At 33.8% G+C, this 26,531-nt stretch overlaps 1 protein-coding gene across 1 annotated transcript in view; it reads left to right on the top strand.

The window, feature by feature from the left end:
• Positions 1-26,531, top strand: part of TOP2B (topoisomerase (DNA) II beta 180kDa) — a 65,649-nt gene that overhangs the window by 26,257 nt on the left and 12,861 nt on the right. Inside the window, exons 6-28 of the mRNA XM_011974810.1 lie at positions 135-232; positions 1,302-1,514; positions 3,410-3,583; positions 4,598-4,699; positions 4,809-4,946; positions 6,466-6,604; positions 6,941-7,098; positions 7,257-7,382; positions 8,294-8,404; positions 8,486-8,591; positions 10,093-10,202; positions 10,524-10,616; positions 10,714-10,828; positions 12,545-12,666; positions 12,906-13,054; positions 13,607-13,838; positions 16,544-16,678; positions 17,280-17,480; positions 18,458-18,653; positions 18,797-18,888; positions 21,703-21,858; positions 22,001-22,084; positions 24,597-24,791. Coding sequence (XP_011830200.1) covers positions 135-232; positions 1,302-1,514; positions 3,410-3,583; positions 4,598-4,699; positions 4,809-4,946; positions 6,466-6,604; positions 6,941-7,098; positions 7,257-7,382; positions 8,294-8,404; positions 8,486-8,591; positions 10,093-10,202; positions 10,524-10,616; positions 10,714-10,828; positions 12,545-12,666; positions 12,906-13,054; positions 13,607-13,838; positions 16,544-16,678; positions 17,280-17,480; positions 18,458-18,653; positions 18,797-18,888; positions 21,703-21,858; positions 22,001-22,084; positions 24,597-24,791 — 3,245 coding nt within the window. The remainder of the gene's footprint in view (positions 1-134; positions 233-1,301; positions 1,515-3,409; positions 3,584-4,597; positions 4,700-4,808; positions 4,947-6,465; positions 6,605-6,940; positions 7,099-7,256; positions 7,383-8,293; positions 8,405-8,485; positions 8,592-10,092; positions 10,203-10,523; positions 10,617-10,713; positions 10,829-12,544; positions 12,667-12,905; positions 13,055-13,606; positions 13,839-16,543; positions 16,679-17,279; positions 17,481-18,457; positions 18,654-18,796; positions 18,889-21,702; positions 21,859-22,000; positions 22,085-24,596; positions 24,792-26,531) is intronic.

Raw genomic sequence — 26,531 nt, 5'->3', positions numbered from 1 at the left:
TGGAATATTCAATTGGTGATTGATAATGCAGTTAGTGGAACAGTTTTGCAACAGCCTTGCCCTATGGTAGTAAATTAACAAAATTCCTTTAAAATCATTTTTACTAAACCTTTTACATTTAATTTTTCTTACAGGTGGTCGTAATGGTTATGGTGCAAAACTTTGTAATATTTTCAGTACAAAGTTTACAGTAGAAACAGCTTGCAAAGAATACAAACACAGTTTTAAGCAGGTATGCTAGAAACACACCTATTTCTTTTTTTAAAATAATGTTTTATTATTTTGTTGAGATAATAGAACCTTAGATAAATTGCAGTAATGCCTATATAACTTCATTTTTTGTTTTCAAAGCATTATCCAAGTCAGCTCATCAGAGTAAAGAGACGTCAGAATGCCTGGGAGATTTAATATAAGCCTATTCCTCTGTCATTCCTTTAGAACAAAGTGCTTTATTTAACAGGCTTTATTTAACTTAGTTAAGTATTACTGAAAATGTCCTAAACCTCACAGACTCATGTACATGCAACCGCTTAGTGTGTGTGAAAAATTCCTCAATGAATCATCAAATTTGTATTTCAGAATTTCATTTTATTCTTGCAGGTCTATGAAAATGATTCGAAATTTTATATAAGCTAAAATAATTTTTATTTTAAGTTTTCTTTATTGCTTTCCAACAACCCCACTGTTGAAGTAAGCAAAAATAATTTTGTCAGGAAAAGCATCATGCATGTTTATTTTTCTAAAAGTCTATATGGTCATGTTGAAGAATTTGAAAGAGATTTTGTGGACAGTTTATAAATTTGTACAGTTTAGTTTATTTTTAACATGAGATAATTATCACAGTAATACAGTTGTCCCTCAGAAGGATTAGTTCTGGGATGCCCTTTCTATACCGAAATCAGAGGAGGATCAAGTCCCTTATATAAAACGGGGTAGTATTTGCATATAACCTATACACATCCTCCCATGTACTTTAAATCAACTCTAGATTACTTGTAATACGTAATACAATATAAATGCCATGTAAACAGTTATGCTGTATTTTAAAAATTTGTATTTTTATTATTTTTTCCCAAATATTTTTAAGCTGCAGTTGGTCAAATCTACAAATGTAGAACCTACCCAAAGGCTGACTGTATTTACTGTTTTTTTTTTGTCTGTAATATTATCAAGGATTTGTTTGGTTTGTTGTGAGGTTGGAAAATTGATATAGTTTGATGAATGAATTTAATGAGCGAAGTCTTTATATATTATGAAATATGGAAGCATTATAGAAATATTTGATTTTGTTTCTCTTAAAGACATGGATGAATAATATGATGAAGACTTCTGAAGCCAAAATTAAACATTTTGATGGTGAAGATTACACATGCATAACATTCCAACCAGATCTGTCCAAATTTAAGATGGAAAAACTTGACAAGGATATTGTGGCCCTCATGACCAGAAGGGCATATGATTTGGCTGGTTCATGTAAAGGGGTCAAGGTCATGTTTAATGGAAAGAAATTGCCTGTAAGTCTCGTGTAAAATAGTTTTAATACTATGTTATTTTATACAGAGAATATTGTTGGGTCTTCCTTTTTAAAAGTTCGTCTGGTAATCTCTTTTACTGGTGTGTTTAGATGATTCACATTTAAAGTGATTATTGATACATTAGCTCATTCTTTCTTCAAAAAATGCTTCTGTCTTGTTCTTTCCTTTCCTTCTTGGTTATATATATGTTATATTATTTGATATTGTCTCCAGTTCTTGAATGCTCTATTTTATTCACTCTACTTCCTCTTTTTGTATTAGTTTAATTTTTATTCCCCTCTCTCCAAGTTTACTTTTTTGCAATCTCTGCATCAAGTTTCCTGAAGAGCCTGTCAAAGGCATTCCTCATGCTTTCTATGTTTTTTATTTTTAGCATTTCCATTTGATTATTTCTTATAGTTTCCATGTCTTTGCTGAAGTTGCATGTTGTCTGCATTTTCCATTACATACTTTAACATACTAATTAATTGTTATTTAAAATATTTTATCTGATACATGTTACGACATCTGTGAGTGCTTATTCTGTTTCTGATGATTGCTTTATCTTTTCAGATTTTTTCTTGTCTTTTGGCACGCCCTGTAAGTTGTGGAAAACCAGATATGTTTTGTAGGGCAGTAGATATTGAGGTAAATAAGCATTAGTGTAGGACTTAGGTTATATTTACCCAGGAGATGGGCTGTGTTTGAAGTTTATTTTTGCTGTAGTTATTAGTGTTGAGGTTTGTTGCTGCTGTGAGTACCAGAGACTTCCAAATTCTGTCTTGTTTTTGTCTTTCCCCTTGGCTTAGGGCCTTCTTTTTGAGCTGCCCCTCAGAGGTGATCTGACTCTTGCAGCTCTTCCAGCTGAAACCCACTGTTGTTACTGGAGGCTTGGTAGCATGATGGTAGATTTTGGGGGAGATGTTCTCTAATGTCTAATTACATCCTTTGGGGTGCATGGTGAACCTGTATCTCAGGGATTTGACCTTTATAAGTTTATGCCTCTCCTCCATAGGTAAAGACTTTTTTCTGCCTTCTATTCTCTTTCCCCAGCTGCAGCAGGTTTCCACCAGTGACCAGTGTTCTCAGCCTATGTCCTTGAGGTTCCCTGCCCTGGAGAATAAGCATTTTTTTTTTGGGTAAGGGAGATAGATCTGGGTGGATTTCCCAGTGACTACTGTTTCTCTCTCCCAGCTGGCACCATAGGAATGCAGAGGGGAAACCTTCTCTAGATTCTCACTAGTCTTCTCTGTGAGAATTTGGTGGGTTTTCTGGAGGAAAAACTTGCAAGAGTGTGAATAAATGAACTTATGACTATAGCCCCTAGAAGCTTTATGCATTCAAACTAGCATACACTCTTTCAGTAGTAATTAGTCAGAATTTCTAGCTTAATGTTCCTACTATATCTGCCCCAGGTAAGCAAAAGCTTAGGTTTTGCAGTCTTCTACAGACACTTGTGTCTCTAGGCTTCAGGATGGCCAGCTCTCCTGTGATCTCAATTCTTCAATGGGTTCACGAAAAACCCTTTAATTTGTTGTCTGATTACCCGTTTTCTTGTAAGGATGGAAGCTTTTTTTCCTGCTAGTTCATTATCTGTCTGAACTGAAACTAGAAGTCTACCATATCATTTTAAAAATATAAATTTCTGAAATATTTTATAACAATTTACCTGTCCCTTCACATCCTTTTTTTTGGTCAAGTACACATAGAAATGAATTTCTTTTTTAAAGGTCAAGGGTTAAGGAATAGATCTGGGAAATGCCACTAAGGTTTGGATGTGTACATTTAGAACTGCTGTAAATGAGATGAAATGAAAGTATACGTACTTAAGGTCATTCACCTATTTGAGCTGCCAGTATAAGATTTTTAATTGTTTTTGTTTTTTAAATTAATAGGTAAATGGATTTCGCAGTTATGTAGATCTTTATGTGAAAGACAAATTGGATGAAACTGGGGTGGCCCTGAAAGTTATTCATGAGCTTGCAAATGAAAGATGGGATGTTTGTCTCACATTGAGTGAAAAAGGATTCCAGCAGATCAGCTTTGTAAATAGTATTGCGACTACAAAAGTAAGTAAGCAAATTATTTGTTTCCAAGTCAGTGGTGGAACAGTGCTTCATTAAAAACTACAAAATAAATAACAATATCAGCAACCCCCAAAAAACCCAAATCTGTTTTTGTTAAATAAGAATTGACTTATGAAAAAGAAAACCTGTTTTCTATGAAATTGCTGTATTAAAATTTATTTAAATATTCATTGAGAAGTAAGTTTATATGATTAGTGTTTGTAGTTGAACATATTTATATTTTATGAAATTTGGAATGACAAATTCCTTTTTCTGTAGCTTTTAGCCCCACCTTCCCCAACCTCTGGGGAGAGGAGAGGGGGCTGGTGACTGAGTTAAGAATCAATTATGGCTATGTGATAAAGCTCTATAAAAACTCCTGAACAGTGGAGTTCACAGAACTCCTAGGTTGGTGAATACAGTGAGGTACAAAGAGGGTGGCATGTCTGGGTAAGGCATGGAGCTTTGTGTACCCTTTCCCCTGTACCACCATTTGGCTGTTATTGCTGGATCCTATATAAAAAACTGGTAAATGAAGTAAAGTGTGTTCTTGAGTTCTGTGACCTGTTCCAGCAAATTATCATTCCTGAGGAGTGGGTCATAGGTTCGTTAGAAGTACAGGAGGCCTAGGACTTGTGACTGGCATTTGAAGTGTGGGGAGTCCTGTGGGACTGAGCCCTGAACCAACCCTGAATACTTGTGCTAACTCCAGGTAGTTGGTATCAAAATTGAATTACATCGTTGAACATCCATTTGGTGTCTGGAGAATCAGCAAATTGGTTGCTGGTGTTGAAAACACCCCAGAATTGGTGATAGAATTGAAGTGAGAAAAAAAACCAAAACACCATAACAGTTGATTTATTGGCTCGTTAGCTAAAATACCTTCTTTTTTAAAAAACCAACTCTCATTCTGAGACTCCTGTTACTCTTTTAGAAAATAGGGTTTATAATACAGATAAAATATTTTGCTACTTTAACAATACAGGAATTCGGATTTTACATGTTTTCTTTCTTTAGGGTGGACGGCACGTGGATTATGTGGTAGATCAAGTTGTTGGTAAACTGATTGAAGTGGTTAAGAAAAAGAACAAAGCTGGTGTATCAGTGAAACCATTTCAAGTAAGGGATGCGTTATATATTGTATATGATGCATATATATGCATTATATATATGCTGAATTACTAAATATCAGCTCTGATGTTGACTTTTTTTGTTATGTTTTTGACAGGTAAAAAACCATATATGGGTTTTTATTAATTGCCTTATTGAAAATCCAACTTTTGATTCTCAGACTAAGGAAAACATGACTCTGCAGCCCAAAAGTTTTGGGTCTAAATGCCAGCTGTCAGAAAAATTTTTTAAAGCAGTGAGTAAAACTTGTATAAAACTTGTATTATTTTTTATTGTTGTTATTAAGAGTTGATTCGGTAGTTTTCTTGATTTACTTTATTTGTGATTAGTTTCTTTCGTCATATTAATTGTGGGTATAAGCATGCTTGCACTGCAAACTAATATGCTTAATTTGATAACTTTAAAGGGTAGACTTTAATGTTTCCTAAAACAATTGTTTTGCCAAGAACTAAAGTAGGAAATTGTGTAACTAATTGGATTTTTAGTTTTGCATTGACCATTGTAAAGGTCATATTTCCCCTAACAAATGTACCGATCCTCATGCAACTCTTTCATCTTTTCTACTCTCATTTCAACTTGATCTACTGATTTTATCTTTACACATGTTTAAAAATTGTGGTAACATATGCATAACAAAATGTACTATTTTCTACATGTTTTAAAGTTGCTTTGCTTTGCACATAATTTTTTTAGGCTACCTTAACTTCTCTAAAATAATGTGAGAGCACAAATAAATAAATGAAGATGAATCAATCACAGCCTCTCCTCTTTGGAATTTTGGTGGGGAAATACTGTATAACTGCACTAGAACTAACGTATTTCTCATATTCCAAAAAGTAGATTATCAGAAGGAAAAACAAAAGTTGTTTTTAGGTTCTAACTTAAGGCCTGTAGAAATAGTACTTTTGGATCTAATCTTAATGAATTCTGAGTACAAATTACCCTATATTAATGCTTTCCCAAATTTCTGTCCTCATAACAGTTGTTTCCTTGATGAAGTGATTTGACTTTAAATTTTATACTTTTTCATTTTAGGTGCACTAAGTTTAAATTTGGCAACACAGTTCACCTCTTTTGTTTATGTCTTAAACATTCCAAAAAACTGTTTTATACACCTAACATCAAATCACCCAGGATGATAAAAAAAACCTTTAGTACTTAGAGTTGGAGATGCTTAACTTTCTTTTCCTTTTTCTGTCTGGGTTAACATCTTGCCACAGATTGATTCACTGCAGAGTACAAACAGTATGTAATGTTGAAATCTTTGTTACCAAGCTATTTAAAGAATAAAGTCTATTCATAAGTTACCAAGGTTATCCTAATGTTCCTTTTAGGTTAATACTTTTTGTCATAGTGAATTAAAGGCTCACATTTTGTATTGAAGGATATCAGAAATGTCAACGTCTAGAATTTCCCAGCTAGTAGGTTCATGTGTGGATCTGTTTTCACTGTGTTAATTTTAATAAAATTAATTTGTAACAAGAGCAATGTATATTCCTCATGGAGTTTATTATAATAGAATGTTTCTCATATGTAAAAGTTATCCTTTTTAATGTATTTATATTTTAGCTTTAGTTTTACTGTAGCTGAGTAAAAATTGGTTAGCATGTATCATGATGCTTATCACCATTATTGTTTTGCCCTAAAATACCTTAAAATTGCACAGATTCCAGGTCTTGAATTAGGCCCTATACATTTTAGCTAAATGTATGAATTTTCAGCTTGTTTGTATACCATTATTCTTTTATTTTTAGGCCTCTAATTGTGGCATTGTAGAAAGTATCCTCAACTGGGTGAAATTTAAAGCTCAGACTCAGCTGAATAAGAAGTGTTCATCAGTAAAATACAGTAAAATCAAAGGTATTCCCAAACTGGATGACGCTAATGATGCTGGTAAGATTGATATTTTTAAATAAGATTTTGATTTAAGTTTCACTTTTAATTTATCTAGTTACAGAAATTTTTTATTTTCCACATATATTTAGACTATGATTTTCCATTGAGAGTGTAATTTTACTTCATTGAAATTATCACATACACAATATATTACTAATTTTCAGGGGATAGGAATTCAATAAAATATACTTAATATTTGTACTGAGCAATAATGTAAGATAACTTTTATAATCTTTCACTGTCAGCATTCTGATGTTAATTTTCTGACTTCATTTTTCTCATCAGTAAAAGTATGAGAAATTTTTACTGTGTATAATTTTAAATTTCTCTCAGGTGGCAAACATTCCCTGGAGTGTACACTGATATTAACAGAGGGAGACTCTGCCAAATCACTGGCTGTGTCTGGATTAGGTGTGATTGGACGAGACAGATACGGAGTTTTTCCACTCAGGGGCAAAATTCTTAACGTACGAGAAGCTTCTCATAAACAGGTATATGTATGTGTATATATATATGTATACACACACGCACACATATATATGACATTTCTAATACTTTACTAAACTTGGGGAATTTTTAAATGTAATTTCTGACTCATTGTATATTTCAACACTTCGAACTACTTTCAATGCTTTTCCGTTTTGAACAGATCATGGAAAATGCTGAAATAAATAATATTATTAAAATAGTTGGTCTACAATATAAGAAAAGTTACGATGATGCAGAATCTCTGAAAACCTTACGCTATGGAAAGATTATGATTATGACCGATCAGGTTGGTTTTAAAGTTACCATATATTTTAAATTCATGTCTTCTTCAGATTCTACTTTTAATATTTGTTTTATGAGACTTGCCCCAAGATAGTATAACTGAAAGTGATTATACATCAGGGGAAAAAATAAAAAAACTTCATCCTTTAGTGGAAACATTTGTATGAAGCACGTTTTACATTATCTAATTTTTGGGGTAACAGTCTTATGGGTTAGTTAAAAATATTTTAAAATGCAATATGTGTGAGGAGAATATAATACAGTGTGGTAGTATGGCAGCCTACCTACAAGTAGGAACAAAGTTATGGAATTAACAAGTAAGAAAGATTCATGATAATGGTTAATATTTATACATGATGGCATGATTTGGAATGCACAAATACCAAGAAGACTTAAATAGTAAAATGACAGTAATCAACTAGAAAATTGAAAAGTAAGGATTTCAGATGCATTCAACTATTTTCTCTTACACACTCTAAAGTATTTGTAGAGAAAATCTGCTACTGAAAAAACTATTAATATGTAGTTTTAAGCAGAAATGTTCCAATTTTTTATCTAAGGAAGACTTGTGAATATCTGTATTACCTGGATTTCCCTACCATTGCCCATTAAGGTGGCATTGTAGCCATGTTTTATGTATTTTCCATCCTTAAATCATTCTTTCAGTGAAATCTGGGGAAATTATAGAACAGATACAATGATAATATATTTTTATAATGACAGATTCAGTCTATTACTACTATATTCTTTATTTGCATATTAAGAAAAAATTTAGTGTGATCATCTTAATAGCTTTTGTAAAATGCATTTCTAAAATTCAGAATTTTGTTTTTTTGCATTCACAGGTTTTAAAATTTGTTTAATCATTTTATAAAAGTATTACAGGATTTTTTTACTTTACTAACATTTATTTAGGATCAAGATGGTTCTCACATAAAAGGCCTGCTTATTAATTTCATCCATCACAATTGGCCATCACTTTTGAAGCATGGTTTTCTTGAAGAGTTCATTACTCCTATTGTAAAGGTACTCTTTGCGTTAATATATTTTTATATTGTTGTCTTAAAGGGTAGCAGAAAAACTAATTTTTTTTTTAATTAATTCAAGGCAAGCAAAAATAAGCAGGAACTTTCCTTCTACAGTATTCCTGAATTTGATGAGTGGAAAAAACATATAGAAAATCAGAAAGCCTGGAAAATCAAGTACTATAAAGGTTTGTATTTTAAAATACTTAGATTTTAAATATTGATATAAATGTATTCTTATGAAAGCAATCTAAAAGACATCTTGAAAGTTTGACCCTATTTTAGACTTTGAAAATAGCTATCACTGATTTTAATATATTGTTACAGAAAAATTTATGCAAATAGAATAATGTAATAGATTCCATTGAATGGGATCACCATTCCAATGGCCAGTCTTGTTTCTTGTAAACTTCCTTTATTGCCACTCCATTAGTTTGAAAAAACTTCCAGACATTATAGTCTAGTATTTCACCTATAACTAGTATGTATTTCTAAAAGAATTTTTTTAAGTAACCCATAATACCATTATCATAACCTTCTTTAATATCCTATTGTTGAGACAGGGTCTCGCTTTGTCACCCAGGCTGGAGAGAAGTAGCGTGAACACAGCTCACTGCCACCTTGACCTTCCGGGCTCAAGTGATCCTCTTGCCTCAGCCCCCCAAGTAGCTGGGACTACAGGCGTGTGCCACCACACCCAGCTAATTTTTGTATTTTTGTAGAGATGGGGTTTGGTTTGTTGCCCAGGCTGATCTTGAACTCCTGATTTCAAGCCATCCACCCACCTTGGCCTCCCAAAGTGCTGGGATTACAGGTGTGAGCCACCATGCCTGGCTCCCTTTTTTTTTGGATAATGTTAAATACCCAGCCAGTGTTAACATTCCCCTGGATTGTATTAAAAATGTTTATTTTTAGAGTTTTTTATTTTTATTTTATTTTTTTGAGATGGAGTCTTGCTCTGTTGCCCAGGCTGGAGTGCAGTGGTGGGATCTTGGCTTACTGCAACCTCTTCCTCATGGGTTCAAGTGATTCTCATGCTTCAGCCACCCGAGTAGCTGGGATTACAGGCTTGTGCCACCATGCCTGGCTATTTTTAGTAGGGGCAGGGTTTTGCAGTGTCGGCCAGGGTGGTCTAGTCCTGGCCTCAAGTGATCACCCACTTCAGCCTCCCAAAGTGCTGGGATTACAGGCATGAGGCACTGTGCTTAGCCTGAGTTTTTTTTTTTCCAAAGTTAGGATCCATATAAGGTCCACACATTGCATTTGATTGATAAGTTTATTAATACAGCATTTCTCTTTTTATATTTTTTCCGTGTAATTTATTTGTTAAAGAAGTTGGGTTGTTTGTTCTGTGTAATTTTCCACATTCTGGATTTTGTTAATTAAATTCCTCTAGTTACATTTAATATATAGTATTTTCCGGTGCCCTTATTTTCGGTTAACTGATGGTTAAATCAGAGGCGTGATCAGATTTGGGTTACAGTTGTTTGGCAAAAACATTTCATAGGTATCGCTGTGTACTTTCATCAGGAAGCATCTAATGTCTTTGTCTTTAGTTGCTTATTAAGATTGCAGTTGGTATAGGTGTTGCCAGCGTGATCCATCTGTTACAACTTTTCCACCAACTTTTCACTTGATGGTTTTGAACGTTGATATCCATGACTCACTTTTATTTTTAAAATTGTGCAGGATTGGGTACTAGTACAGCTAAAGAAGCAAAGGAATATTTTGCTGATATGGAAAGGCATCGCATCTTGTTTAGATACGCTGGTCCTGAAGATGATGCTGCCATTACCTTGGTAATTAAGTTAATTCTTTAAAAGCTTTTGTTAGCCATCCCCCTACCTTCTGTTCCTTTCCTCCCAGTCCTGGTTCCCTATGAAAAGTCTCTTTTGAATGCTCAAGCTAGTTAATTTTAGTTTTTTCCCCAGATGATGCTGTGCTAGTATAAACTTCTTTAATTGAAAGACCTTAGTTCAAATGTGTTTTTGATAAAAATATTGTAAAATAACCTAATTTTCCAGAAATTAAGAATTAGTTATTGGCCAGTTATAGTTTCAATTTTGTAATGAAATTTATTTTATTTTTAATGTGCAAAATCATTACCTGGAATCTTTCAGGCATTCAGTAAGAAGAAGATTGATGACAGAAAAGAATGGTTAACAAATTTTATGGAAGACCGGAGACAGCGTAGGCTACATGGCTTACCAGAGGTTAGTCTTAAAGAGCGGTGACCCGGGGGAAGAAGGAGAGAGAGACTAGAATTCATGCAGTAATAATGATAATATTGCTATATAACTTTTCTCTTAGCAATTTTTATATGGTACTGCAACAAAGCATTTGACTTATAATGATTTCATCAACAAGGAATTGATTCTCTTCTCAAACTCAGACAATGAAAGATCTATACCATCTCTTGTTGATGGTGAGTAATGTTTATTTAAAAACCTCATTTTTGTATTTTATTTACTATAGTTTAATTTTATGTACTTTAAGCCATCCTTATGATACATATTAAAATTCTTACTTGAAATCTTGTATATGAAGAACTTGTTCAGACGAATTTAAGGCCTTTTTGATTTTGCTTTTGTTACATGTTTTCATAGTGCTGAAATCTTTAATATTCCTTAATTTGAAACTTTTAAACCCTTTCTGAGTTTTTCAGGAAAATTAATTTTAAAAGTCTTAAAGCTTTTGCCCAAGTTGTCTGCAAATTTTCTAAAATACAAAGTAAAATGGAATTTTGATCATTTCTAGAATATTTATCAGAGATTAAATTTTAAAAAACTTTTATTCCGCATTATCCAAAGCCTAATGCTTTAACTTAACTTGAAAAAATTTAGGAACTATTTCTAACTTGAAAAAAATTTAGAAACTATTTCTTGTTAGTTGAAGCAGATTTTCATCTTCTATCTAGAACCTTTTTTTTTCTCATAACCTTTACCGTTTGTCGATCTTTGTATTGCTTGGCTTTTCTGGTAATAGATGATTCTACCTATCCCTCAAGTTCTAGCCACAAATTGCCTTTCTTCTGTGAAGCCTTCCCTAGCAATTCTACTCTAAATTGGTCTTAGATACCTTAACTTCTATGCCAATTATTATGTACCTCTTATTTTACGTTTGTTCATTTTGCCTCTAGAATTAGATTACAAAATTCTTAAGGAAGTTACCATATTTTATCATCCTCATGTTTTATCATACTCTGGGTCCAGTATGATTACAGCAATGGCATATACTGAAAAGATTGTTACTGTGCTCATTGGCCTAGAGCAGGGGTGTCTAATCTTTTGGCTTCCCTGGACCACATTGGAAGAGGAAGAATTGTCTTGGGCCACATGTAAAATACACTAACCCTAACGATAACTGATGAACTTAAAACAAAAACAAAAAAAAATAATCGCAAAAAAAAAAAAAAAAAAACATGATGTTTTAAGAAAATTGATAAATTTGTGTTGGGCCACATGCAGCCCATGGGCCATGGGTTGGACAAGCTTGGCCTAGAGCAAGAAGAATGATAAGAAAGCAGAGTGATTTGCCCACATTGTTTCATGCAATCCTTATGATAACTGTATTAGGAAAGTAATTATTTCTATTACTTGGATAAGGACACAGACTTACTAGTTATTTGCTTAGTCACATGGTAAATGACCGAGTTGAGAAGAATATACAGATTAGTGAGATTCTAAAGCCTTTATTCTTCACTACCACAATAAACCTCTTTTTATAAGGGTTTTCCTGAGTGGGATAATTAGAATAGATTTCGGGATCCTTGATGGCATGCTGGCAGTTTAGTTAGCTACAAATAGCATTTTGGTTGTATGAGTGTTTGGAAACTACTGTTAAAAGAGTTTGGTGCCACTGGGTGATTCTTTAAGGCCAGAATGTTGTCTTTCAGTTAGCAGTTCACTTTTGGAATATATGGAGATGGCATAAAAACATCTTAGTGTATACCTGCAGATAGCTTTCTGGGGAAAAAAACAAAACAAAACAAATGTGTTAATATATACTCACTTTGGTACAGAATCTCAAGTAACAATTTTACTGGTATTCTTGAAAAGCAAATTGTATCTTTGCTTTATTTCCCTGAATTGTTACAACTGTATCTTGAAGTAACATTTTAAAAGAACTCTTTTAAAAATAGGCTTTAAACCTGGCCAGCGGAAAGTTTTATTTACCTGTTTCAAGAGGAATGATAAACGTGAAGTAAAAGTTGCCCAGTTGGCTGGATCCGTTGCTGAGATGTCGGCTTATCATCATGGAGAAGTAAGCATTAAGATTGGAATCCGTTGAGAACTGTAATTATTGTCTTGAAGAATGATAATTACACGCAGTATTTTTCCTTTAGTAAAGTCTTCAGAAATGTGAAAGAGTTAAGAACAGAATATACAGATTAGTGAGATTCTAAAGCTTTTATTCTTCACTTGGATTTTAATACAAGTTGGGGAATAATTATAGAAAATTTAGAACATTAATGTTATGTTCTGCCGCCTTCTGTTGTATAGCAAGCATTGATGATGACTATTGTGAATTTGGCTCAGAACTTTGTGGGAAGTAACAACATTAACTTGCTTCAGCCTATTGGTCAGTTTGGAACTCGGCTTCATGGTGGCAAAGATGCTGCAAGCCCTCGTTATATTTTCACAATGTTAAGGTAAATATTTACTGATACAATGGTATAAAGTTTGATTTGATTTGGAACCAACTGACTAAATGTTTGATGGAATTATAGCTGTGGAGAGATGTGATTGTTTGGTTATTCTACTTAGAAGGTGAATGTTCCAAATTATTTGACCACAAATAGAATGAAGTCAATTGACCTTAATTTTTATGAATTAATTGGTGAAATCAGTCCTAATGAATGCAGGGTGTTTTTCTCACTAACTTCAGTCTTTAGGCTGAAGATGGGTTATATGCTTTATTCAGAGTAATAGGAAATTCTTAAAAAGTTATCAATATTAAAGAAGTCAGGTAAGTAAGTACCTAAGTAAAATAGGACTATTTTATTCTGGGCTTGTAACTGAGAGAAAGATGCATTTGATAATACAGTTAGGCAGATTTTATTGTTAAGCAAACGTAATCAACATTACTGAAAATGCATTTTCTTTAAAAGATTTATTTTTGCAATGTGAAGTTTTCAATTATGTATAAAGTTTCTTTCGCAAAGCCATGACATTTTTTCATTTGCTTCTTTTTTTTTCATTAGCTCTTTAGCAAGGCTACTTTTTCCTGCCGTGGATGACAACCTGCTTAAGTTCCTTTATGATGATAATCAACGTGTAGAGCCTGAGTGGTATATTCCCATAATTCCCATGGTTTTAATAAATGGTGCTGAGGGCATTGGTACTGGATGGGCTTGTAAACTACCCAACTATGATGCTAGGGAAATTGTGAACAATGTCAGACGAATGCTAGATGGCTTGGATCCTCATCCCATGGTAATTATTTTGAACTTATTGTTTATTTAACAAATGACAATGGGTAAGCTACAAAGTCCAGTCATTTTAGAAAAGTAATGGAGTATTTTTATTTCAGAACATATTGTAGACCATAAAGACCTAATTAGGGTATAATTTGATATGTGCCTACAGTAAAAGGTATAAACTTTGGAATGAGTTCTGGAGGTAAGTTTCATGGGGAGAAACTGTTTATTTAAATTTAGAAACACCTCATATTCCAGGTTTTCAAACCTCTAAACCATATATTAATAGAAAACAATCCTTTTCTGATAAAATTATATGTAACTTTGTTTCTGTTCTCAAACTACCACCTCTTATTAGTTTGTAAGGATGCTTAAAAACACATTGTATTCATTAGTGTACCATTTGTAAAAAGATAAAAACTACATTGTATATATTTTAAATATATCCGCAAGGCTGGGCGTGGTTACTCACACCTGTAATCCTGGCACTTTGGGAGGCCAAGGCCTAGGCCGAGACGTGTGGATCACCTGAGGTCAGGAGTTCCAGACCAGACTGACCAACACTGGGAAACCGTCTCTACTAAAAATACAAAAAAAATTAGGTGTTGCTTGGGCGTGGTGGCTCACGCCTGTGATCCTAGCACTTTGGGCGGCCGAGGTGGGTGTATCATCTGAGGTCAGGAGTTCTAGGCCAGCCTGGCCAAACCAGGCAGAACCCTGTCTTTACTAAAAATACAAAAATTAGCCGGGCGTGCTGGTGGGCGCCTATCATCCCAGCTACTTGGGAGGCTGAGGCAGGAGAATCACTTGAACCTGAGAGGTGGAGGTTGCAGTGAGCCAAGATTGTGCCACTGTACTCCAGCCTGCGCAACAGAATGAAACTCCGTCTCAAAAAAAAAAAAAAAATCCCCATTTTTTTTAATGTTCTTTTCTTGTATCATTCACTCTGCTCAGACCTCCAAGAAAAATGTCCTCAAAAAATGTCCTTCCTTTCTCCCCATGATTTAAAATTACCTGGAGAAAAGTGTGTTTGTATTACCAAAATGATAATGCTTATTGTAGAAAATATAGATAAGGAAAGAGGAAAAAATCCATAATCCTGCAATATAGAGACAATATTTTGATGTATTTTTCCAAGTTTTATTTCTTTTTTGTATTTTAAAATGAAAGTTATTCTTTAACAATAAGACATATATTCTGCTTTTTCTCTTAAATATTTTAAAGTACTTTAAAATATTTCTAACATAAGCATCAAATTTTTAATGATAGTGTGTTACTGAAATGGTTTTGAATTTTTTAATGGATTTTAGATTGTTAAGATAGTGTATTTGATCAATAAATGCTGCTTATGTGCCTACTATGTGTATGAAACTGTGCAAAGTGGTGAGATAAAGAGCTATAGTTTTTGTCTTCGGAAAGTTAGACAGTTGTCAAGACAAGACATTGAAGCATCAAGGCCTGAAATTTAACAGTGACCAACGACACTGATAGTTGCTCAGTATGCCAGAAGAAATATCCTATGCTATGTGCTCAGTTTCTTTTTTTTTTTTGAGACAGAGTATCACTCTGTCACCCAGGCTGGAGTACAGTGGTGTGATCTTAGGTCACTGCAACCTCCACCTCCCAGGTTCAAGCGATTCTGCTGCCTCAGCCTCCTGAGCAGGTGGGGCCACAGGTGTGCGTCACCATGTCTGGCTAATTTTTGTATTTTTAGTAGAGACGGGGTTTCACTGTGTTGGCCAGGCTGGTCTCGAACTCCTGGCCTCAGGTGATCCGCCTGCCTTGGCTTCCCAGAGTGCTGGGATTACAGGCATGAGCCACTATGCCCTTCCTATATATTCAATTTCTTAATGATAATAATGAGTAAGAATTTTAGAATAGGCCAGGCGCAGTGACTCATGTCTATAATCCCAGCACTTTGGGAGGCTGAGCTGGGCAGATCACTAGCTCAGGAGTTCAAGGCCAGCCTGGGCAACATAACAAAACCCTGTCTCTACAAAAATACAAAAATTAGCTGGACATGGTGGCACGCACCTGTAACCCCAGCTACTTGGGAGGCTGAGGTGGGAGGATCGCTTGAGCTGAGGTTGTTGAGGCTGCAATGAGCCAATATCGCGCCACTGCGCTCCAGCCTGGGTGGCAAAGTAGGGACCCTGTCTCAAAACAAACAAACGAAAACTTAGAAGAGGGAGAGATGACTTATAATTCAGTTGGGAAGGATGAATAAGTTTTATGTAGATGAATGATGAATGGGGTTGGGCCTGAATATGTGTCAGGACTTGTGGATAGAGTGAAAGTGAGAATATTCAAAATAGTCAAACAAAATGTGAGAGAAGAGTAGTGGTTTTGTAAGACAAGTCATTAGAGAAAAAATTGAAAGCCAGGTTGGGTTCAGACTATGGAATGCTTTCAATGTGAGGCCCAAGGAGTTTGAATTTAAAGGATATTGATCTAGGGGAGAAGTAGGTGTAGGGGAAGTAGGCTGAAAGAAAGTACTGTTCCAGGAAGACTAGGAAAGATGATACTAACATTTTGAGATCGGAGGATGTTCAGGTTATATTAACAGAAGCTATGAGTTTAAGATCAATTGATAAGTTGGAAAGGGACAATTGAGGATGAGAAATTCTGTTTGAGGTACATTAATCTGTCAATGTTAGACCATAGACTCATGGTACTGGTACTCAAGAGAGAAGTCAATGCTATTTACATTTTTCTCTACAGCTTCCAAACTACAAAAACTTTAAAGGGACGATTCAAGAACTTGGTCAAAACCAGTATGCAGTCAGTGGTGAAATATTTGTAGTGGACAGAAACACAGTAGAAATTACAGAGCTTCCAGTTAGAACTTGGACACAGGTCAGTGTAAATATGTGATTTGCCTGTGGGAAGGGCAGTGTATTAAGCAATTTTTTCTGGTAAGGATGATTCCACCATTGTTTGTCCTAAGCATGCGTAGTGTTAAAAAAATTCCTGTAGCTTCTTTTACCCTTCAGTTGAATTTGTGCTTTGAATATTTAAATAGTATTTATATCTAAGTAGTGTAGTATGACTTATGTTAGGTAAGGCTTTTATAGACTATTATCGTTGTATTTATCTTAGAATGAAAGGAGTAGAATATGACATAGTGTTTTTAATTCTTATAAATGTGGTCAGTAAATTCATGTCAGTATCAACTTTACAAATCTAAAAGCTAGTTGATGTCATCCTTTTCATATTCAGCCTTTATCTTGCCCTTTAGAGTATGAGTGGGTCAGCACCATTACTACTTACGTCTTTTCCTACCACCAAGATCCCCATATATTGCGTTCTATACTGATTGGATAGGAGAGGATAGAGATCAGGGTTTCCTTTTTATTCCCCATGAGAGTTGAGAATTTTCAAAAGACTGTATGACTTGTAGTATGAGAACATGAGAGTGTGTCATGAAAAGAATCACTTATTTTTAAATCTTTTATAGGTATACAAAGAACAGGTTTTAGAACCTATGCTAAATGGAACAGATAAAACACCAGCATTAATTTCTGATTATAAAGAGTATCATACTGACACAACTGTGAAATTTGTGGTGAAAATGACTGAAGAGAAACTAGCACAAGCAGAAGCTGCTGGACTGCATAAAGTTTTTAAACTTCAAACTACTCTTACTTGTAATTCCATGGTAATTTATTAGATTTACTATTAATTTAATCTTTCTTGCATGGTGTAAGTCAGATTATTATAATTGGTTTCATAATGAGAGTGGCTATAGTAAGCCTGAAGGCATTTTTTGCCGAAGATTCTAGGGCCATGTTCCTTTCTTCTAGTATTGTCCACTACCCTTACTCTCAACTCTGTGGTTTTGCATCTGGGCTTGAATACACAGGATACACACACCTTCACACACATTGACTAAAAGTTATGAGAGTGGTTATTGGAGGGCCTTTGTGTACTTTATGCCCATCTCTATTAGCGTTTTAACTGTAGAGTACTCATAACTCTAATCTGCTTTATTAAACTTGTACATTTATCTTTGTACAACTGGGGAGTAAGGTAGAAACTTTAAGTGTGTGATTCTTCAAGTTCCATTCCAAATTACCTTTTAGATTTAAAAAAGTAAAAAAAGTTCAGCAATGGTACAGTGGCTGAGAAAAAGTGCCATAGTCTGCTGAGAAAGGCTGATGGAAGAAAGAAAAAGGATAGGGAGTTTGGGTGACTGGATTACAGCAGATATAAAAGAGAGAGAGAAAGGGGACAAATGCATATACAAAGAATATATGAGGGAGGAAAAACTTTAACATTTTTAAGCTTAGCAATAGAATAGGTATGTTTTCAGTTTGGGGAAAAATCATTTTTTAGGTGGTTTTATGGCTACTTTAAGAGCCCTTTTTTTAAGGCCTATTTTTGTCTTTCAAAATTATTCCTATTTTAAATACTTTCGTCGTCATGAGAATTGATCAGCTTGCAGTCACCAAAGGAATATTTACAGAAATGTGCTTAATAGTTTTAGTTCTGTTTAATGGTTTTTAGGGGTAGTCTGTGTTCATATACATGCATTATGGTTATATATTATGGTTATTTTGAATTTTGTAGATGTTATGTAAGTTAAAATACCAGTACAGATCTATATGATCTGCAAAATATATGTGTTTCGTTTAGGTACTCTTTGATCATATGGGATGTCTGAAGAAATATGAAACTGTGCAAGACATTCTGAAAGAATTCTTTGATTTACGATTAAGTTATTATGGTTTACGTAAGGAGTGGCTTGTGGGAATGCTGGGAGCAGAATCTACAAAGCTTAACAATCAAGCCCGTTTCATTTTAGAGAAGATACAAGGGAAAATTACTATAGGTAAGATACAACCTTTAAAAATTTGAACATTAGTTAAAATGGAAAAAAACTTTATTAATAGAAGACATTTTTATCAGTAGAATATAAGCAAATACAAATTGAATCTCTTATCTTGATCCTAACTTTATTTTTCCCTCACATAGAGAATAGGTCAAAGAAAGATTTGATTCAAATGTTAGTCCAGAGAGGTTATGAATCTGACCCAGTGAAAGCCTGGAAAGAAGCACAAGAAAAGGTAATCATTTGCAGAAAAAGACATTCAGAGAAGCTTTTAAAAGCAACTTCCAAAACAAACAAAAATTCAACCCCTAAATTTTAAATTTAGTACTACTAAAGGTGCTGAGTTGTCTGTTTAGAGACTGAAATCTTCTGTTTATCCACAGAACAGATACAGTACAGGAATTTATAGTACACACCCACCACAAAGCACTTGGCCAGTGTGACTCAACCAGAGCCTGGAGAAATGACTCCAGGTGTGAGAAGGTAGCTCAGTCTCCTTGACCTTTTTTCCTGAGTCTGCCACTAAAAGGTGGTGTGGTGGTGGTTTTTATGAGGTACATGTATATTATCTGGGAATCAGACTGGTCGCACCCAGAATCAGCCTATGTTCACAGTATGGCATCCAGTCACCACTCACTTGATCTGGTTTTGGTTAATACTGGGAGGACAAGAGACAAAATGTTAATTATTATAGACAGTATTTATCAAACACCAAGCTCTGCTTCATTCTTAGATTTTTGGCCAGATATTTAAACCCTGGAACTTCAGATTAAATGTCTGATGTTTTATTAAGCAAGTTGGCCATTGCAGATCACAAAATAGTAATAATAGTTAAATGAATGGAATGTTGAAACTTTGAGATTCCCCTCAATTAGCTTTTTGATGTTTTGTATAACTAAAAGAAAAATGTAAACAACAGTACAACGTTGTGATTGAGAACAAATTTATTACAGAAGAGGAAGAAAAGTTGAATGATTAATTTTTTGGATATTAGATTATCTGTGCTTATATGATTCTGATAACATTAACATCTTTAAAAAATAGTTCTAATTTTGTGACATAACTTGAACCTTTAAACTTCCCTGTACTTGAGTTCTCAATCATAATGTTTTTATATGTTTCATCAAACTACATTGAAATATTGCTTTTGTTTACATTTTTCAGTTTGAAGTCAATAAAAACCATGTATTAAAGTGAGTAAAATTAGAGTAAGTTATATAGAATAGCAATTACATAGTAAGATAATAGGCTTATTCATTATTTGAAGAAAATTCGGTAGGACAAGATGGGCACATTCAGAATTAAGATGATTGAAGCCCTTTGTTTTCCTCTTAATGTGTTTTATTGTATTGTTAAACCCCAAATTACGGTTTCTACAACACTCACCCTTCTGTATCACTGTTGGTTTAAGCTATACTTTTTTTTAAAAAAAAAGTAAAGTAAGCTGATGAATTTTTAATGCTTAGTCTTAAAAGCTAAAGATTTCTGCAGTTTCAGAATGTCCTTCTGGTGGAAGTAGAATTTATGGATAAAGCCTAGCTTGATTTCAGTTATTGCGTTACCACCATCAGAATTTTTTCAGCATCTTGACCATGTGTACATTTTGGGGAGTTCAGGTAACAAAAGGAACTGCTCTTACAAGAGTGTCCTGTTATACAGAGTTGGAGAAGAGAGAATTATAAAGTAGTTAATTAGAAGATTAAAGTTTTTTATAAAGCATAATGGAATTTTGTCATTAGAACTTGCAGTTTATTTTTTTTTTAATTTTGGGAAGTGTCCTTAGTTATATTTCTGTTAACAGTGATAGATACACATATTCATAGAACACTTATTAATAATACTTTGGGTGCAGTCAAAACCTAGATCAAATAGACTTCCAAAATGTGAGTCTAAACAGGATTTTGTTGCATCCTAGTAATATTTTTATAGTTGTCTAACAACCTGAATACTCCATAGAAACGAGCTGTTTCATGAAGAATTTTTCAAAAGTGTAGAATTATTTGTTGTAAGTTATCTAGGTACTTACTAATCATCTATCAACTCAACAACAGCATTCCTTATTTGGCTAATGTGGCTTAATCAAATTTACAGTTTTTGTTTATATAATGAAACATCTTGCTTTGCAATTTTAATTTTTATCTTATTTATGAAGTACATTTAAACTGTACTTTGTGTATACACATTGTTTTGCTTACAAATTTTAATTATAAAGGTTTTTTTTTTTTTTCCTTTTTTGGTTACCAAAAGTGAACTTTTTGCTTTATGGAGTGTCATGGTTAACTCAATCATCTTAAACAACTTAGATAAAATTTTGTTTAATGGCAGTTGTTATTTTAAAAAATTTAAAGGTGATATCACCTAAAATAACTTTTATTGAATTCATTGTATTTTGAAATTTAATATTAGCACAAGATAATTTTTTTGTTGCAGCTGTTTCTGTAGACAAGGGCCTGATGAATAAAATTTCAGCAAAACCCTGACGAAATTCTTACTCTAACTCACCAACTCTTAAATTCTTAAGTGGACTTTCTCTGAGTCCAGACATGAATATTCTGGCTTTAGAGAATTTTTATTAAGAATTCACCCTCAGTGAGTGAATGTACCTTAACATATTTATTAATAACTGCAAAATAATTTTCACAACTGGTATTTATTTTGTATTTCAGATTGTCCATTCACTCACCAGTATAAAAATCTGACAAGATGCAATGATAAAACATTAATTCTACTCCATTAACTTTAAAATGTGGTATCCTCTCATTTTGTTACTTACTACCTGAGGAAATCAGTTAATTTTTCATCAGATTCCTGAATAAATAGGGATAGCATTTACCATTCCTTCTGAAGATCTTATTGTGCGTCTTTAGAAAATTTTAAACTTTTTATAAGGAAATATATTTTTATAGGTAATCTAAAATAACCCCACCATCCTGAAGATGTAGCATTTATAGTGTAGCACTTGTAGAATTTTAAACTAATTATTCAATAAAATTCAACATTAATTTGATACTATACAAGACTTTAATATACAGTTTGTTATTTTTTACAGGCAGCAGAAGAGGATGAAACACAAAACCAGCATGATGATAGTTCCTCCGATTCAGGAACTCCTTCAGGCCCAGATTTTAATTATATTTTAAATATGTCTCTGTGGTCTCTTACTAAAGAAAAAGTTGAAGAACTGATTAAACAGAGAGATGCAAAAGTATGAACTTTTGTGGGTTAAATAGTTTGCAACTATTTCAGTGTTATCTGTATCTTTTTCTTTTTCCAAAAATAAGTATTTTGATTTATCCTTCATACGTTTTAAAACTATTGAATGTTTAAACTGTACTTTTTTATTATAGGGGCGAGAGGTCAATGATCTTAAAAGAAAATCTCCTTCAGATCTTTGGAAAGAAGATTTAGCAGCGTTTGTTGAAGAACTGGATGTAGGTTAAGTCTCTCTCAAAATTTATTTGGAAAAGTAATGTTTGTGAACAAGAATGAAATTCTTTTAAGTGATCTTAAAGTTTTCTTTAACTCTGTGAAGGTTAATGTGTTTATAAGTTGAGTTAGGATTAAGCTTCTGGTTATGTGAAGTTATAAACAACTTCTTGTATGGAGGAATTGAAATGTTATGAAGTTGAAATTTAGAATAAATTTAATATACTTTCAATTAGTTAAAAATTGTTAACTCATTTTTAGATTAAAAATTGATTCAGTTTAATGTTTTCCTGGAAAGAAGTAAGGCTAATATGTGTGTATAATTGAATGTAAGTACTTTGGTTTTAGGAGTAGAGAATAATAGTCTCTTTACATTTATAACAGATATTTCAATATTTGATTGTCATAACAGTTTTTTCCAAGTAGAATTCTAATTTAAAAAATAAAAATGTAGAGATAAGATATAAAAAGTACACCTTTTCTGAAATTGCTCACTTAAAATATTAGAATTAATGGTAACATTATGAATATGTGATTTTTGAGTAGCAAAATGTAAAATACCATTTATTACTCATATTACTTTTTTTTTTTAAAGTTGCTTTGTTGATTTATCGTATACATGTTCTACTTTTACTTCGATGGTCTAAGTCAGAATTAGAGCTGGTAAGAACAAGTGTGGTAAATTAGTTACCTAAAAGAGTTTAGAATTTTTTAGTGCTATTTTTCTAGGCTTCCTCAATGATCTTTCAAGTGCTGCAATGTGAGTCTTCCTTGATTTGTGCTTTCCATATATTGTTCATTAATTAAATTTTTTTGCACATTTTTTCCTGCTGGGTTATAATTTATTTAAAAATTATTCATTAAAAATGAAGCCATCATATATTAAAAGAAAAATTATTCCTAATATTATTGATATCCTGATATTGCTTTACATTTGATCACTAATATAGTGAAACACAGGAAACTTTTGTGGTTATGCCTGTAAATTTCCTCACTATTGAAAAGTCATCATTCAAAACAACCCTAGCAAAAAATACTGTTTCACGTTTAATTTTTCATCTTAGTTTATTATTTGACAATTAATGAAATAGGTCCAAACAACTATTTGACAATTAATGAAATAGGTCCAAACAACTTAAATTCTGGATGTATTTATTTTTAACATCTTAAAAGATTTAGACTTAAATTTCATGTCTCTCTGTATCATTTAAAGTCCAATGATAACACTAATTGAATATCTATCTATTGTATACTGGCACAGTCTTCTATGTAATGCTTAGAGTGACCCTCACCACAACCTCAAATGAATGAGATTATTATTAACCTATTATACAGATAAGGATCCTGAAGCTTAGAGAGGTTAAGTCACTTTCTTAGGAATTACATCATTATAGAATTACTCATCCTCTCAGACACCTACTTTTCTCATCTATAAAATGGGGATCACAGGGTTTTTAAAATACCTAGCACATGGTGGATGCTCTATAAGTAATCTGGCTTTTTTGTTTTGTTTTGTTTTGTTTGAGACAGGGTCTTGCTCTGTCGCCCAGGCTGGAGTGCAGTGGCACAATCATGGCTCATTGCAGCCTCAACCATTCAGGCTCAAGCAGTCCTCCTACCTTAGCCTACCGAAGAGCTGGAACATGTGTGCCACCACATCTGTCTAATTTTTGTATTCTGTGTAGAGATGAGGTTTTGTTATGTTGCCTAGGTTGGTCCCAAACTCCTGGGCTCAGGTGATCCACCCACCTCAGCCTCCCAAAGTGCTGGGGTTACAGGTGTGAGCCACTGCACCTGACCTCTGTTATTTCCTGAGGATACATAACTAGTAAGTGGAAGTGCAGTTGAAATCCAGAACTGTCTGATTTCAAAGCTTGGGTAATTTCTATTAAACTATTGTGCTACAAAGATCTTTTAAAAAATCTCTAAAGGAATGTCATTTTTTCCTTGTGCCTTTCAAAGCCTATTTTAAGGAATAATTCTGGTAAATGCAGAATCTAGGATATTAATCATGATTATACCATCATTTATCATTACATAGACCTGCCTAAGTTCATTTTTAATTTCTCATACTTTCTGAGTTTACATTTAGGAAGTTTTTCTCATATTTTCTGTTATGACTAAAGCAGCAGAAAAAAATAGCCTCATGCTTCTTAGCAGAACTGCCTTTGTAGATGATTTGCTAGGATTTTGATGATACCAGGTTATCAGAGGTCTTGATTCTGTAATATATCACGGGATCCAAGAATTGGCAAAGACTTCTTAGGTTATTTAGTCACTATTGCCCGCTCGTATTACAAACGGGAAACTAGTTAGATGAATTGGGATTACAATCCAGGTCTTCTGATTTAGAATTCTTTATTTTTTTTCATTATTTAATCTTGAATTAGATAAGTTAAAAGGAAAGCTTCATCTTTACTGAGTGAATTACATTTGTTTCAATATTTTATGAAGTAGTGATTATCTTTTCTAAGAAGTTGTTTATGTTTCTTCTGCTGCCTTATAATTATATTTTAGAAAGTGGAAGCTCAAGAACGAGAAGATATTCTGGCTGGAATGTCTGGAAAAGCAATTAAAGGTAAAGTTGGCAAACCTAAGGTGAAGAAACTCCAATTGGAAGAGACAATGCCCTCACCTTATGGCAGAAGAGTAATTCCTGAAATTACAGCTATGAAGGCAGATGCTAGCAAAAAGTTGCTGAAGAAGAAGAAGGTATGACATACCTCTTGTCATTGATAGACTCATCTCTATAACGAAATATATATATAATTTTAAAAATTTTAATGCGTGTTTAAATCATGCTTTGTTTTATTCAAAATATATTTCAATGGTAATAGGAAATCATTCTATGACAGCAGTTGATCTATAGAAGGAAAACATATTGGTAAAGGATCACATATTGTATTAGCAATAATTGCGCCTCGGATAAACCTCATTGGCTACGATACTGCCACTGTTCAAAGCTAGATCACATATTGTAAAGAGCTACGTAATTCAGCTTTTAAAATGAGAAATAGAAACACTCCACTCAGCTGCCTTCTAAGTTAAAATCTTGGAAGCCGGCCGGGCGCAGTGGCTCACGCCTGTAATCCCAGCACTTTGGGAGGCCGAGGCGGGTGGATCACAAGGTCGGGAGATCAAGACCATCCTAGCAAACACAGTGAAACCCCGTCCCATCTAAAAATAAATAAATTAATTAATTAATTAAAATAAAAATAAAAAACTTGGAAGTCAAGAAGAAAAAAAAAAAAACCCCAAAACCCAACCATGAGTATATCAACTTTAAAGTATAAGCTTTAGTTCTATATCATAATCCGTTAAAGAAGACTTAGAGTGGGAAAGGGTCTGTTTGGCTTACAAAGTACTCTGTCATCTTTTACTATTTACTTGTTTTTGTCCTTAAACTACTAAGCACATCCTATGTCATTGTCACTGATAAGTGCTATTGAGGATTAAAGAAAAAAATGACATTGACCTCACCTCAAGCAGGATGGACCGGAGTTAGCCAGAAGAAGAAAACATCAGAAAAATGTTCAGAGCTGAGGAAATGGGGTACATGTTGGGCTTAGAGAGGCTAATATTTTTGGACAGGTTGATTTTTAGAATTCAGGAAGTATACGTTTAGATGTGTCCAACAAGTAGGTGGGAATATAGCCTCATTCTTACTAGAGCTTGGAAAATTAGCCTAAAGACCTAGAGTTAGAGATTGGAGAGTTCTCTGTGCAGAGCTAATGTTTGAAGCGTAGGTGCATTTTGACACCAGAGTGGGCTCTCTCTTCTACTGTTGTGATAAACTCAGGTCTATACTACTTTCCTCTTACTTGGCTCCCCACCGCACACAGGTTCATTTACCTAGACACTCTTGCCTGTCTCCTTCGGAAAGTGGCTTCTTTTCAGTTGGCGTTTGTCAGATTCATTTCTCAGCACTCTTCTCTCTACCTTAAATGGTCCCCTCAAGTAACCTCATCTATGCCTAGAGCTTATTCCATTCGTACTGATGGCCCCTAAATCTTTGTTCCTAAGCTATAATGCTTTCAGGAGTGCCAAGCTCATAGCCACTTGAATGCATGAAGCCCATCAAACTCAGCATGTCTGAAACTGGGCTCATTATCCTGATTTAAAAATCTGTTCTTTGCCTTCTCCCAGTCAATGACACTATCAGCCATCACTGATAGAAGCCAAAAACCTGGGAGTTTCCTCATTTAATCAGTAACTAAATCCTATTGACTGCCTACTAAGTAATTCCAAAATCCACCCCCTTATCTTGGTCCCCATTTGACATTGCTGTAGAATTCTGTGTTTTCTGTGAGATACTTTAAAGTGGTCCTCTTAACTCTCTCAGTTTCTAGTCATTTAATCATGATTTCTACCAGTTTCTACTTCATTCCTTTAAGTTCTATATTTTACTAGTAGAATGAAAATTCTAAAAAGTCAGTCTGATTGTTATGCTTA

The sequence above is a fragment of the Mandrillus leucophaeus genome, unplaced genomic scaffold (assembly GCF_000951045.1).
Source record: "Mandrillus leucophaeus isolate KB7577 unplaced genomic scaffold, Mleu.le_1.0 Scaffold149, whole genome shotgun sequence".
NCBI classification, from domain to species: domain Eukaryota; kingdom Metazoa; phylum Chordata; class Mammalia; order Primates; family Cercopithecidae; genus Mandrillus; species Mandrillus leucophaeus.
The sequence above is the reverse complement of the archived record's forward strand: the minus strand, read 5'-3'. Positions and strand labels throughout refer to the sequence as shown.